The following is a 16,626-nucleotide window of genomic DNA, read 5'->3' on the forward strand; positions in this document are numbered from 1 at the left end:
TCAGCCTTGGAGGAGATTATGTTGAGAAATAAAAAAAAAAATTCTTAAAAACGTTGTTTTTCTTGGTCAGGCCGGAAACTTATCAATCCACCCTCGTACATGCATCAGAGGGTGAGGGTGAACACAGACTTACTCTACATTCAATTTCAAAGTTAATCAAATCTTGATAATAATATTAATAAAATTGAGGAGAATATACCCACTATGCAATATTTATTTCTTAGCAGTTTTTGAAATAGCAACCTAAGGATACATGGGTAAACATATTTCGGATCATAATTATTTATTTTGCAATTGTTATTTTAATATTTACATTATTCATTTCGATATAGTATCAATAGCTCAACATTTAAGTGATTAATGAATGAAAATTCTTGATAATTTGATTATAAGAAAAATCAATGCACTGAAAATTCCGAACTTTCAAATGAACGAAATATTTTTTCCAAGTTTTGTTTAAGCCATTCATATTGTTCCAACTGGATTTTAAAATATGCATTATAATTCTGTTTCAATAATAAATTTGAATTGTCCAATTTTGTCCATAAACTTTTACTTATTTGGTTTAAAAAAACTCAATTAAAAGTAGTTATGCATAAGTAATGGAGCCGTAAAGATATAATATATACCAGAATTATCTCTATCTTAATCAGCAATGTCACTTAAAGACTATCCATAAACTGCGTATCTCAATTTTTCGACAATTTAAACCCCCCCCCCCCCATCCTATGTAACAATTTTTCTACTTTTCTCTGTAGTTATTTGCCGTTAAGTAATACGAGGCTAACTTCCTTCCCACAAGTGTTACTCAAATTATGGATGGTGCCTTTTATAATTATTGATTTGAAAAAATAATTTTAATGCATATTTTTTTATTAAAACAAGTAAATATACAGTTTGTTTAAGTCAAATCATTTATTCGAATTTTTTTCTGAACGGATTCCTAAATTAAATATCGGTTTTGTATCTATTGTATTTGAGAATAAGGTATTCAGTCATTTTCTCATAAACTAATGGCTGGAATGAATCTTCCATGTCAGAAAAACGTTCGCCTTTCCTTCCTTTATACCTCCGTCTTTTTACAAATATATTCGAATTATTATAGTTAATGTGTAAGTTATTTCAATTAACAGAAATGGTCACGTGAAACTCAAGTACATGCTCTCAAGATATTTCTGCAAGATTAAGAATAAAATGCTATATTTTTTAAATAAAAAGAATGTCCAATAAACAACATTACTGTTTTTACAATTTCGCCTTTGGCCGTCTTGCACTTTGTTACGAATCAACTTTTCCAGAGGAGGCGAAGGAAGTGGTTGAATTTAAATTTAGACTCATCCTACGCCAATGAGAACCTGTTTCATGTCCAGGCAGCCGCATTTTGACGTGAAGAACATGGATGCTAGAATCCCAGTTCTCCCCCACCGACCCTTATCTTCGATGCATAGTCGTAACTAACGCTTTTACTTGTGATGTGTAAGATGTCTCCAATATTGTTGCATGCGTCCAACATTTTTATTGCACACGGTGAAATCGGATTTGAGAAAGAACTTAGCCCGATTTCGTAAGTGTGGGATGGTGCGCCCGAAAACTTACAACTTGACTGGGACAGCGCGTTTTTTAGGCCCACGCTCAAAGTAAATCCTTTCTTCAGGCAGCTCATATAAAAATAAACAATGATAAGCGACTCCCGTAAACGAAGTCATTTGTTTTTTTGTCCGACCCCCCTTGAAAACGCAACTATTCATGCATGCAAAGCAGGCAGAATGTGGCCAATATTTGATTCTGGGCGATAACAACTGCACATTAGGGGACATCAAAATGCAAAATTTCAGTATTTCCTTTTTTGGAGGGAGGAGAGGTCTGTAAAGTTTATTGTGGGTGCCAAAATGGCTCACAAATGTTGGTTTCGCGCTTCGTGCTCGATAATGTTTTTACCTCGCGCTACGCACTCAACCTTTGTGTATGGACTTTTTAAAACTTAAGGTGAAAGCATGGACAACAGTAATTTGGTGATTGTGAATTCTCTTTTGTTAAAGCTCCTTCGGCTTTAACGAACACATTTTCATCGCGTATCTCGTGCTTCGCATTCGAGTTTATCCCTGAAATTTTATATCATTCTCATAAATGTATATTATTATAATGCATAACTTACTTTTTTAAATGCATTTATATATTTGAAAATCTTTGAAATACTCTGAAATTGTTGCATGAGAAAGTGTAATTTTTGGATTTTCCATTATTTTGTACGCTGTCAAAATTTGAAATTTTTATTTTGCAAGAAAATTCAAAAAGTTACTGTGATAATCATGTAGGGAATTTAGAAATCAAACTTTTTCTTTTCTTTCCTTTTTTTCATATTGTCCGTTATTTGGCTTAAAACGTTCATTTTCGTGTGTCTTTTGGATGGGCTCACTTTTTGAATTTTATATCTAAAATAACTGGCAAACGTACTTGACCTTTAGCTCAGAACACTAAAAAAGTGTACCAGAGGCCAATCTAATAGAATGATTTTTTCAAAAGTTATCTTGCTCACAGACAGACAGGCATACAGACAGACCGACAGGCAGACACATTTGTAAAAATCTATTTTTCAGATTCAGGGGGTGTCAAAACGTGGACATTTGACAAAAGCTGGGGGGGGGGAGGTGTCAAATTTGACTGGAATCTAATACTTTCTATCATGAGAATGTAAAAAAAACATTAATAAAAATTTGTTTGCTCTACTTTCGGCGAAAAAATGTTATCTATTTATTTTTTCTTATCCTGTGTCGTGTGTAGAAAAATTTACTTTTTGTATTTCAATGTTTTTTTATAAATAACACAAAAACCACGTGTCTTATAAAAAGTGATTAATAATAAATTTGTAGATATTTTTTTGGGTGCACAATGTTTTTCTTATAATTTTTTCCCTATCTTACATAGTTTGACCGCAAAATGCAATTTTTTGATTTTTGATCATTTTTTGTGTCATACAGACAGACACATTTGTAAAAACCTGTTTGTTGGATTCAGGGAGTCTCAAAACGTGGGCTAATAATTTTTTGATAGTTCTGTTTTTAGTTTTAAACGTAAAAAATATCAATAAAAACATAAAAAATTAAAATTTTTGGAACCCCGCATACGAGACGAAAAAGAAATTAAAAGACAAATGTTGTGATAAGAATGTACCCACGCAACGGGCAGATTTTTTATTGTTAATGATGTTTTTCATGATTAAAGCCAAAACTACGTATCCTATCAAAAAGTGGTTGATAACAAATTTGTACATCTTTTCCAAATGCACAATTTTTGTGTACTCATCTTTTACCGTATTTTGCATAGTTTGGCCGAAAAATGTAATTTTTCATTATTTTGTATGCTGTCAAAATTTGAATTTTTGATTTTTCAAGAAAATTTCAAAATTGCTTATGATAATCTTGTAGGGCATTCAAAAAGCAACATTTTTCTCCTGACTTTTATTCATATCGTGCTTTATTTGGCTTGAAATGTTCATTTTAGTGTTCTTTGGAATTTTGTAAATGCTATAACTCTGGTAATTTTTGATTTTTTGAAAAAAGACATTTGGATAAATTGTTCGGCTTTTTGAATACTATGAATAACCGTACAACGAATTTTTAAATTAAAAAAAAATTGTCTCGAAAATATTCAAAATGTGCCCTCAATTTGAATTTTTAGCCAAAATCGCTGGCTAACGAACTTGACCTTTAGTTTAGGACCCTAAACGAGTATACCAAAGGCCAATCTAATAGATTAATTTTTTCAAAAGTTATCGCGTACACAGACAGGCATACATACAGACGCATTCATAAAAACCTGTTTTTCGGGTTCAGGGGGTCTCAAAACGTGGACATTTTACCACAACTAAGAGGGGGGGGGGGTCAAATTTTACACAAATCTAATACCTTCTCTGATGAGAATGTAAAAATGCAATTTCTCGTTATTTTCAAGCGAATATTTTTTAATTTTATTCTGTTCAGCGTCAAAAGTTGTATTTATTATTATAATTTTTGATGAGGTCTACGCTACAAAAAAAATTATTCACATTGGAATAACGAGAGAAATATAATTTTTCGTGCTTTTGACTTTTGGCGGCGTTGTGCGAACTGGTAGAGTTTATCTGTAGCCAGTGTTACGTTATTGAGAAAAAGTCAGTAAAAGTAAAATCCAAATATTATTGCCTTCACGGTTTTTTCATGCAAAATAACAAAATTGGAATGCTTCGAAAGATAAATATTTTAAACATTTTGAAATATTATATAGGGTAAAGGAACCACACTGAGAAAACTATATCGCATGAATTACAATATATACCGTAATTTCTGCGCTATATATCGTAATTATCGCATTATAATAGCGCAAAATCGTGATATCGTACATTGCAAGTTTTTACATTATATACCGCATAATTGTGCAGTCTATAACAGAAGAATTTAAGTTTATTACGCTGTCACATTATATTTCTTCTTATGTGATTTCCCGAGGGTTGGAGAAGTGAACAAGCGATCACAGAAAAAATTAAAGATAAGGTTGACATCGATTCCAGGTGAAAGATTCGCCCAAAGAAAAATCAACCTTGTCAGATAAATTTTACATGAATCGAAGATAATTTCCGATTTTTAACTTTTCCTGGATAATCTTTCGTCTTATAATCGCTCCATTTTTATTCGAGATGTAGCGACAATTACGACGCCAGCGCTGTCCAGTGTCGTTTAACTTAATTAAATTGGAAAGAAATGGGGATTCCCATCTGTCAGTTACTTTTTGCGCTTTTGCTAAATGGTATTAAATAAGTTCTAGTTCGTCTACGATACTGTCATTTACTTCGGAGGAGATATATCAGTAAGAACAAATTTTTCTCGTGTTATCTGCTGCTGATTCTACATGTTTTACCGAAATTTCATCACTTCAGCGTGACGCAGCAGACGAGATCAGAATTATTCTCGTAACCTCGGTGAAACTTCCGCCGAATATATTTTAATTTTCTCCCATTGCAAGTCTTATAACTGCAGCAAATTTTAACTTTTTTCTTTGATTGTATTAATCTGGTGTCCCGATTTATATCTCGAAGCCACTCATACTTTACCTTTTTCCCCATTACAGTCAAGGACGCCGTAGCAGAAAACAGCAACAAAATTTAACTTAATTTTTTTCTGTGATATTAGTGCATTATGATATCGTACAAAGCTCCGAGACCTACTTACACGTTACCATATTGCGCTTTCTTGCAATATAGAGATTTTGCAATATTATTGTGCGATATCTTTTTCTCCGTGCACACTGAGAAAAATGTTTGTTTGAATCAAACAAATTATTTCTTTAATATGGGGGCAAACAAATGTTTGTTTGATTCAAATAAATTTTTTGTTCGTCCTTATTTGATTGGTTCAAATAAATTTTTGGTTTGTTTAAATAAATTTCTTGTTTAAAATAAGTAAAGTTCTTATTTACATTGCATATATATATTTTTAATTAATTAAAGATTTTGTTCAAGTGAAGTAAATCTTTTTTTTACACTTTACCTCAAAATTGAGAATTATTGATAAAAATAATGTATCAGCTCGATAATATGTTTATTGCTTATTATAAATATCATTGTACATGTAAAAGCGGAAACACTTATGCAATCCGAATGCCAATTCTGGTTAATTTTTAACTCTGTGCTTCTCATTTCTGTATTGAACAATCATAAATTAGAATAATGAGAAATGAATCAGAGTTGGACATTTAAACTGAATGCATATATAAGTGGTCCTGTTTTCAAGTATACAGTAATAATTATATTGCGCCCATTTTTTAAATAATTTATGATTTTATAGTAAATCAGAACCTTTAGAATAATACAATACTCAAAAAAATACGAATGCCATCAAATAAATCACATGATAAATTACACTGTAAAAAATAAAAACGACATTCACAAGCATTTGTAATTTTACGAATACAATTTTCGGTAATATTACCACTTTAAAGCGTGGTCACTTTTCCACATTGAGATTAGGGATTCTACACAAGCTTGTGAAATAACAACGCTACACATCGTAACATAACCTAAATTCTGTGATAAACCTACCTTGAACGTTGGTAATAATCGAGCCCACATTCAACGTTGGGAATTTCCTAAAATAGTAAAATCGCAACAGTTTTTGAAAATCCAATACGATATGAAATATGTCAGAATGTACACGTAAAGTTATCAAAAAGAAATGGAAATTATCCAATACGTATGCAGAGAATTCCAACACTATGGAAAATGGAAAAAATTACAAGTTAATTAAAATTTTTTTCTGAATTAAATATTTGAAATAAATATATTGTTTACTTTTTAAATATTTTCTCAATACAGATTGAAGTAAAAATATATTTTTTAAATTCAAAATCAAATAATAAATAAAATGACCTACATTTTTAACAATGGTTTTTGATTAATATTTTATTTTAAATTCCACTTTAAATCTCCCACGGAGAGGACTCTAGAGGCCAAAGATGGTATAAGCAAGCCTCAAGACTTCTGCATCATAAATCTTCAGCAATCATGATAAGATATGTTTTTCCAAACGAGCACTTGTTGATTTCATTCAAAACAGAAAAAGGGTATGTTAAGGTAAGTGTAGCGATTTTAACATATTGAAAAAAAACAGCATAATCGTACTTGTCCATGTTATTTCATTGTTGTCAAATGTAAGGAAAAATTCCGCAACCTGGAAATTTTATACACTTAATCCGGGAAAGTTACCATAACCTATAAATTCACAATCATTAGTAAATTTACAACACCGAGTGGGGATTTCACATAATCTAAAGGTAAAATCACAAGGCAGATTGAAATATTCCCGACTTTCGTGAATACCCAACCTTACACGTTGGTAATAATCGAACCCTAATTCAACGTGGTAAAATTACAGTAGAAATTTTTTACAGTGTAATTTAGATTCGAGGTTAGTCCCTTAGAACCGCCGGCAGCGCTTCAGCACGCCTAGCGGCACTTTGTAGTACTGCTTTGTACTGTATTTTTTGTTTGAATCAAATAAATATGTTTATGAATTCGAATAAACAGATTTTAAACAAATGCATTGTTCAATAAGAGTCAATTTTTTATTTAAATCAAAAAATTGTACTGAAACATTTCTTTCTTTCAGTGAATAAGGCAAATAGGTTCCATTTCTTAAAATTAAATGAACCTTTTTTTAATTGAAGCAAAAAATTTGTTTGATTCAATTATATGAATTCAAATAAATTGTGTTGTTTGTTTCAAACAAATTCGTCTTCTAATGGTGCAATTTACGAAGGCCCCTCCAAAACAGTTCTACATATTTAAAAAGAGAATGGAAAGAAACACAGCTTGTCCCATGATAAAGCTTATGCAAGTTAGCGAAAAGATTAAATCTGTGCGGGCTCTGCGTTTCTCTTTCATGGCGTAACTCTTATTGACAACTTTAAAATTATCAATGTCAAAAATTGAAAAAAATTACATGAAGTTTTTGATATTTTAACTATACATACGTGAAAAATAAATTTCAATACATTGATAAAAATTAACGTAAAATACAATTAAAAATGACTGTGTTAAATTTTGTAATTCACATAGTAGAGTTGTATTTTGACTTACATTGCTTGACATGAAATTAAGTACGAGAAAGTTTTGATTTCATTTTGGGCTGTCCAAAAACATCAAAAATAATTTTTCAAAATCAATCTCTTGCAGTGAACATCGAAAAAAAGTATATCCGAAATTTGTGCTTTTTCCGGGTTACACGTAAGTGTAGGTAAAAGTTTTAAAAATTAACCCTCAGGCACCCTTATACGAAAATTATATATTTCGCGTTAATTATATCATAAGACTGAATCTATTTGAAATTAGACAGATAGATCGCTTTAAGTCGCAAAATCTATCAAGGAAAAAATGTGTTTTTTTAGAGGAATTTATGCGATATATATGTTTTCAATTTTTGAAAAAAATTGTCTCTGAAGTTATGCGTACATATTTGAATTTTGTGCTCTGTTTAAAAAAAACCCAAATTTTTACTTTAAACCTCTTTAACTTTTGACCGTATTGACACGAAAAAATCATGAAATAAAAATGTACACGTTTAAAAAAGTTCGATGAAAAATACTTTGTGTCCCTTTTGTGATATCATTGATCGTTTCGCAAAAAATTATAAAATGCTGTTTGTAGGTAAGTAAATTCTCCCGGCCCCAAAAATAGTTCAACACTTCTGTTAATATGAATAAGGCATCTTATCAGTTTTATGCTGGTAAACCAATTTTGAGATCGGGAGAATTTTTTTCTAAAAATATCATTTTATAATTTTTTGCGTCGCCTAACTTCCTCTAAAAAAAACATAATTATTTTGTCCTTGATTTAAAATGGATTCTGTCTGTTGATAAAAGTGATGCTAAATTTGTAATTTTTTTTTGCATAATAAAGCTGAGGGTATTTTTTCAGTAAAGGAGGTTGATTTCTGAAAATTCTTGTCAATGTAATTTGAGAGCATCGATCATTGAGCATCAATTAATGCACATGTATTGATAAGCACAATTTTTGCCGTCTTTCGCTTAATTTACGATGTGAAACTGCCGCCTTAACATTGAGAAAGCACGACCATATGTTTTTTCATAACATTAAAAAGCAGAATATTTTTGAATGTGGTATAAAACTGGCATTAAATTATTTAATATTGAAAAATTCTAATGTTTCATTAATTCATTGTGATCTTGCCACTTATTTTGTCACAAAATTGGTTTAATTAAAGGTTTAGTAGATAGATGTGTTAAATAAAGTGATATCCAATTTAAAAAAGAAAATTTAAATCAATTAAAAACAACTTTAGTACATAATGTTTATCCGCTCGAGTTAGTAAACGATATTATTACAGGACGCATTCATCAGATTTACAGTAACAGTAATAAAAAAACAAATGGCGTGATACTCACAATAGATTTAATTTAAATGTTACCTTACCTTACATTCAGGGTTTATCTGAACGGTTAAGGAATCCACTTAAAAAATTTAATATCAACGTTTATTTCAAAAATACAAATACTTTAGATAATTATTTGATGAATAAGAAAGACATTGATTCCATTGAAAATGTATCTGGTGTTATTTATCTTATTAATTGTAAATGTTGCAATAAAGCTTATATAGGTGAAACGGCCAGAGATTAAAAACCAGAATTTCTTAGCACAAAAGAGATTGTGATAATATTGATAATATGAAAATATTAGCCACAGAAATAAACACGTATCAACGGCGTATTATTGAGTATATTTTTATAAACAAATTTCAAAAGATTTTAGTTAATTTACACAATGAAATTCTAAATATTAGTAAAATTTATTAAAGGGTTATAAAATAATGTCATTTGTTTAGTAACAAAAATTTCTTACTTCCAAATTTAAATTTTGTTTCACGCTTCCTCATCAGAAGTTTCAATGAAAACTCGTCCATTGCTTTGTCAACGTTCATTACGTACACTGTCTGAAGGTATTTCTAAACTGTCAATTTCTGTTCATCCGTCCTAACCTACGATAAAGTTTACTTTTTTAAATTCTTTAAAATGTATCCCTTAATCGATTAAAGTCTCATTTATTTATGAGACTTTAGTATAACCTTATGACTCGTCTAAACTTGGATAACTCGTGTAAATTTATATTAAGTTACGTAATTATTTATCATGATTTTTTCTTCTTAATATCATTAATTGTAAAAATAGAATTATTCAGGTTAAAACCTTTTGAAATAGGTACGCATTGTACCGAAACGTTTGGTATTCGCATATATTAAATGTGTAAGTGGATGATTCTAAAAAATATTGAGGTACTTAGGAATTATGCATGAGATTGAAGGTTTTATTTCTTAGTAATATCAGTGAGCGAACGTTTGTGTAAATTGTGTGGATAAGCGAGAAGGTTTGCTAATTTTTGTTAATTTGTTTTATTACAGTTGGCGGTATGAGCCGGCCATCGAAAGCTGTGACCCAGGTGAAGAAAGTAGCACCACCGGCCGTCCCTGACGTATTCCGGCATTCCGGCTCTTCCTTTGGATCGGCAGGATACGCTAGCAGTGAAGATGGATGTTTTTTGTCCAGTGGTACCGGTGGCGGAGGAGCCGTCGACGACGGTTCCTACGGGATGCCGTCTGGGAAGAGTCCGGGGCCCATTTTCACTCACCCTGGTTTCGCTTTCCCTCCGATCGTCGGCAAATACACCCACGCCGAGGATCAAGGTACGTGCGACATGCGGTTACAGTTAGAAATTAGTATGCGGTCAATGAAAAACTGGTTTCTACCAGACATTCGGAACCTCATAATCAGTTTTTAGTTAAATATGCACTTGCAGGACTAAGTTAATTTTTAATTTCTTGAAGTAAATCTCTAATGAAGAAAACTAGGTTAAAATGGAAAATTTATATATTTAACTTTTGAAATACCTGCATTTAAAAAATTTAAACCTTAAGATCTATCTTATATTTAATTGCACTCTAGCCTCGAACCTATATTTTTTTGTATATATTTTCGAAAACGTGCCAAGAATGGAACAGATGTTCCATTGAAAATTTATACAAAATACATAAGAATCTCGTGGAACATAAATTATTCTAAAGCAAATGAAACTGAGCAAGCTCTTGCAAATTTTTAGAATTAAAAATGCGTAAAAAATGATTCTAAAAGTAACATTTTTTAGACTTATTATAGCAGTCCATATACAGCATATATGAAATAGAGTGAAGATGTTTACCAATGACTTTAGTATACGCATACTAGTCTTTTGTAGAAAACGATTAATTTCCTTAGTAAGCCTTACTTGGAAGTCAGTTGGTAGTTTTCTATTAAGTTTTAGTAGCAGCACAATATGAAGAAACTCATCTCTTTTTATCTTAATTATAACTAAGAATAATTATCGACCTCTTTAATGTTGTTTACGATCCAATTGTGCTATATTATTTCATTCCACCGACATGCGTACACTTTCCATGAACAGTGAACACTTATCTATAAGATTGTTAGATTGCACAGACTCTCCATATCGGGCTAACTAAAATATTTCTTGGATAAAAATTTGATCTATACGTGATAAATCGAAGGTACTCGTATTCGCTTAACCTACTTCACTGATAGATTTGAATCGAAAATATATATATATTTTTTTTACAAATGAAATAGTCCTTGAAAACCTGTAAACAAAGATTCCACGTGATTACATAATTAAAAGTGATTTCCGCACTCAGCGTTTTGTAATTGACGATAAATGTACTGACAATAAAGCTGAACTGATTGCATGAGTATCACATAAAATTGATGAATAGGCGAAACGTGATTGTGTACTTAGGACAAGTTTTCTTATAGGTATCGACATGACACAAAGCCCCGGAAGAGATAGCCCAGGGAGTTCAGGTTCAGGATCTGGTTCGAGGCATTCGACAGCGTCGCTTGATTCTGGAAGAGCTTCCGGATATCATTTAGGTCCGAGAGGACACGGTGCACTCACATCATCGCCTAGGTGCTCGATTAGTTCCCTTGGAAGTCATCCCGACAGGCCCGGAGATCTTGATGTCGTTCATGCCTGGCTGACCGAGCTGCAATTTGAAGAGTACTTTCCTTTATTTGCTTCAGCTGGTTATGATCTCGCTACTATAACCAGAATGACTCCTGAGGATCTCACGGCAATAGGCAAGCACAATTTAAAAAATATCAAAATTGATATCATGTTCTCGGAACTTGGAGATAAATGTGTTTCAAGAATTTTATTCTTTGTTTTGCACAAGTAATTCACTGAACAATCAAGTTTTGTTTGGTTTGACCTTCCTAAAATCACAAATTTGAAAGAAATAACATGAATGATTGTTTTTCAGGTATTAAGAAGCCGAACCACAGGAAACGACTGAAGGCGGAAATAGATAATTTAAATATAGGAGATGGATTGCCGGAGCATGTTCCGGGATCGCTGGAAGAGTGGCTCAGGTTATTAAGACTCGAGGAATATCTCGGAGCTCTTCATCAACAGGGTATGCGTTCAGTCGAGGATGTCACGACTCTCACATGGGAGGATCTTGAGGACATCGGCATCGTTCGACTCGGTCATCAGAAAAAGCTGCTTTTGGCCATTAAACGTGTTAAAGATATTCGTGCCGGAAAGCGTATTCAACCACTGGATTTGGCTCGTCTTCCTCCGCATCCAGGACAAACGCAGGTAGCTAACTTGTTCGTAAATGTTTAACTTCTGCTTTCAAAAACATAGATAGTTGGATCTACTACTGATTTGTTTTTCAGTAATCGTCTAGAAAAAAAAACCCAATAAAAGATACTTCCGAATGCAGCAAATGGTTATTAAAGATTATCACCATCTCTTAATTCTTAAAACTTTGAAATTCATAACTTCCAATTTTCTCTCCATTCGAACTCCCACCGAGCTTTAAAGTTTTTCAAGGAGGACGAATCCATATAATAAGAATGCCCGAGCTCCTCTCATACAGAAGCGTCGTACTTGAAACCCTTTAATTGTAGACTGAACTTTGTAGGATGTTGTGATTCAACGAGGTGCTCCCGATTTACCATCGCCGGATGAGGACTGCACGTCACCGGTACTTAGATCTTTCCAAAGAACCGGCAACGAAAACACTTCCTGTGCTACGTGGAGGAGTATGTATGGTGCGTTGCCAGCTGGGCTGGATTATAATACAGTGGGGCGAGGGAATCCGAGAGGAAAATCTCTCGAAAGTTTGGAAGACGCTCCCGTTACTTATCCACCCTCGCCTGCACCAGTTGTGCACCCACAACCTGTAGACTGGAGACCGCGTAGTTATGAAGACGGTGATTTAACTCCGACCAACGAAGGTTCTATTATCGAAGTTGGAGGCGGAACACTTCCCAGACCTAGACATTGTCTCGTTCGACCAAGGCCAGTTGCAAAGGTAATTTTTCGGCTATATTAAATTTTTTATAACCAAATTTTTAATAATGGTATTCCTGCCCAAGTTTCGAAGACAGTATGGAAGTTTATTTTCTTCTCCTCGCTGCAAATCGCTTGTATTTATGAAGAATGTTTGTTTTGATTAGGTGATGGCGACTCCAGGACAGTTTAAATCATTGCCACGAGATTTCGACAACAAATATCAATTGACGTACGGATTGGAAAGCAGCCCTAACTTGTCGAAGAGACGTCCTCCTTCGCCACCCAGGCGCCAGAGTTCTAGGGACATGGGTTCTGCAGTTGTCGGCGGTGGTAACGTAGGAGATGTAGTGATAGATTGCAGCGGCCCTGTACCGACTGCCACGTGTGACGATCATCATCTTCATCATCATCACCATCCTCCACCTCCTGCCCCAGCGGCTCCTCCATCAACACCACCTCAACTGAATAGGCCGCCTTCTTCCATGTCTCGTTCCTGGGGCAGTGTCAGCGTCAACGTTAACGAAGAACATGAGCTTATTGCCACTCTTGCCCTGCAACACCGTAACGGATCGGACGCTAGTTTTAAAGTGAGTAACGAGCTAGTATTTTTTATTTTATTTATTTTAATTACGTACTTGGATCTCATATGTGATGAGATTATTTTTTATAATTATTAAGTTTTATTTATCAGGGTGGATTATTTAAATTCGATTTTTTTTCAATTACTTTGCAATGTTAAAAGTCTTTCAAATACTACAAAAATTATGCGTTTCAAATTTCAGCCAAATCGGTTAATATTCACCTCTCCCGCACAACATTTGAAGTTTTTAATTGGATTTACATGGGAAAATGTGCAACAATAAAAAATTCACATTAAATTTCTTAACAAAAAAAAAGTATTGCCTCTCAATTTTTGCTACATAAGCAGGTTTATTTTCAGAAACTATACATTAATTGATAACTACCGAATTTCCGTAAAATGTCCAATCTTGTCTAATTTGAAAAACGCGATTATATTCTGCGGCTTTTAATGGGAGCCTCTTAAACTGAATCAGATAATCAAGTTTAATTTCAGAAATTGTGAGATAGTCGATAATTTTTTTTTTGTTGAAAAAATCGAATATGGCGACAAATTATGTAGCTGTGACAGATTCTGATTAGCATTTCTTATACTTTTGAACAATATAAACGCCGAGTTCTCGAAAGAACTTGAACTTGAATTTATTCTAGGACTATTGCATAGTTCCTCATAATAAACTTGCTCATCTTAACAAGTTTTAGAGCATTCAATTGAAAAATGTATCAATTTTTTCAAATTTTACCAGCCGCCACTTGGAATTTTTTTAAAAATTTCAGTAGTCGCAAACTGTTGAATAGTTTCTTCAAACAATTACTTGATTTACTAAGTTCGAGAAGGTTTTGTTTAAAAATTAGGAAATTAATTTTTAAAAATTAAAATTTGAATGGCCGCCATTTTCGATTTTTTAATGCCAGTAATTTCCATTAAGAAGATCTTTTCATAAAATTTAGAATTCTATTGTTGATAAATACAGAAAGTGTCATTTTTTGCCGTCTCGTAGGGCATGAGTGACCAACAGTGCACACGAGATGATACGAGTTTAGCAATAATCGTCCGTACTTTTTTACGAAACCTGACTTTTCTCCAACTTTTTGATTACTTATTTCACAAAATAAGGGAAACGACAGATGACGTAAGAAAAACGGGGACATGTTTTGTTCATATCATCTTACACTTCTGTCAAACACTTTCGCTAGAGAGTCTATCAATGTGAATAATAATCTTTGTCAAAAGTTTGGATATAAATGCTATTTATTTATATCAAACTACAATTGTTCATGGTGACACTAATTCATATACATTTCTATACGTTTTTTTATAAAAAAGCATTCCATTTTTATAAAATTTGACGTCCCGTATTGTTATCCACTTTAATACATAAGCTTAAGGGCATGTTCTACGGTGACCACGTGACTAAACCAATCCTCGGTTATGAATTTTTTTTTGTGTTCACCATGCTCAAAGGCAATGATATATCGCTCTTCAAGTTTAGAATATAAAAAATGAGACAATAAATTGCGTTTCTATAGTTAGTTTTGGTAGTAATTTTGAAAAAAAATATATAGGTCAAACTTAAATGCGTAAAATTATTTTCATTCTTTTGTGCTCACTACGTCCACAAGGATTGAGATATCGTGTTTAGAATTTGAAAGATTAAATAAAAAGTACTAAAGAAAGTTTGTATAAATTAATATGTTTATAATTTCAAAGAAAGTTTATTTATAGATTGATAGAATAGGATTAGCACTTTGCAGGTAAAGTTTGTTCACGTGATCTCTACCTCATCGACGTTCAAAGTTTCATTTTTTATCCACTAGAAACGGTTAAAAATGCTCCAAAAATAATGACAGGTTACGTGTGTGCATATACTTATTTGTTGATTGGCAACGAATGTGTTAATCAAAAAATCTGAAATGTATCAAACCAAACCTTACCTGCAATGTGCTACAAATCTAGGGGTAATATCCTATTTTATCAATTTATAAATAGACTTTCTTTAAAATTATAAAAATATTGATGTATACAAACGTTCTTTAGTGTTTTTTATTTAATCTTTCAAATTCCAAACACGATATCACAATCCGTGTGGATGTAGTGAGCACCGAAACAAACGAAAATAATTTACACATTTACTTTTTACTCGGATAATTGTTTTCAAAATTATTACTTGAACTAAATATACAAACGCAATTTATTGTCTCATTTCCTATATTCCAAACTTTAAGAGCGATATATCATTGCCTTTGGACATGGTGAACACCAACAAACATTTTTATAACAGAGGACTGGTTTGGTCATGCGGTCACCGTGCAACATGCCCTTAAAACCTTCTACTATTTCTACTATTAGAAAGTTCTTCTATTAAATATACTATTAAACATTCTACTATTAAAACGTTCTACTATCTTATATGTACTTTTTTTTCATCAACTTTTTATTGAAACTAGCAAATCTTATCAATGAGAAAATTTTGATAGGAAAGAATAAGATTTCTCGACGGATACAATTCGATAGAAATTTCTGATATTCTGATACGTTTGATTTGACACAAGCCTGAAGTGGATAAGATTTGATAGAATTTCAATGAGAAGCTTTTTCGAAAAGTGTAAAATTTACCACGGTTATAATTTGAGAGACATTTTTTAGATGGATATTTTTGATTTGGATAGAAAGTTTCAAGATTCTAGATTCTAGAAAAAAGGTTTAGATACATATCCTGTACCAATAAGATTTGATAGAATTTTAATGACAAAGTATTGAAATAAAACTAACAGATTTTTCGATGAAGTGAATTTAATAAAAATTTCCGAAATTTTAGAAGATAGGATTTGATGTGAGTTCCGTATGGATGAGATTTAGGAGAGATTTGATTAGAATCTGTTGATATAAAAGTGTAAGATTTCTCTCTGGATAGAATTTCATAGAAATTTCCGAAACTTTGTATGATAGGATTTTATACAAGTTCTGTGAGGATAAGATTAGTTAGAGTTTCAATGAGAAACTGTTGATAGTAAATTATAAGATATCTCAACTGATACCAGGTGTATACGTATGAAACCGGTATTTTTTCAAGAAGAAAACACATTTATTTCAAGAGAATGATAACAAATATTTTATTCAAAGTATGCGCCCTCGCTGGCTACACATTTTGT

At 32.4% G+C, this 16,626-nt stretch overlaps 1 protein-coding gene across 7 annotated transcripts in view; it reads left to right on the forward strand.

Moving 5' to 3' along the window:
- The window catches only part of LOC117170723 (caskin-2), a 275,083-nt gene that overhangs the window by 255,258 nt on the left and 3,199 nt on the right, over positions 1 to 16,626 (forward strand). For 3 of the 7 annotated variants that reach the window (XM_033357742.1, XM_033357739.1, XM_033357740.1), the window contains exons 2-6: positions 9,947 to 10,228; positions 11,349 to 11,672; positions 11,855 to 12,192; positions 12,521 to 12,913; positions 13,059 to 13,481. In XM_033357742.1, coding sequence (XP_033213633.1) covers positions 9,955 to 10,228; positions 11,349 to 11,672; positions 11,855 to 12,192; positions 12,521 to 12,913; positions 13,059 to 13,481 — 1,752 coding nt within the window. In that variant the 5' untranslated portion in view covers positions 9,947 to 9,954. Of the gene's footprint in view, positions 1 to 6,575; positions 6,605 to 9,435; positions 9,488 to 9,699; positions 9,821 to 9,946; positions 10,229 to 11,348; positions 11,673 to 11,854; positions 12,193 to 12,520; positions 12,914 to 13,058; positions 13,482 to 16,626 lie in introns of those variants that run through there. The other 4 variants (XM_033357745.1, XM_033357738.1, XM_033357743.1 and 1 more) reach the window with 4 other exon arrangements.

The sequence above is a fragment of the Belonocnema kinseyi genome, chromosome 4, assembly GCF_010883055.1.
Source record: "Belonocnema kinseyi isolate 2016_QV_RU_SX_M_011 chromosome 4, B_treatae_v1, whole genome shotgun sequence".
Taxonomy (NCBI): Eukaryota; Metazoa; Arthropoda; class Insecta; order Hymenoptera; family Cynipidae; genus Belonocnema; species Belonocnema kinseyi.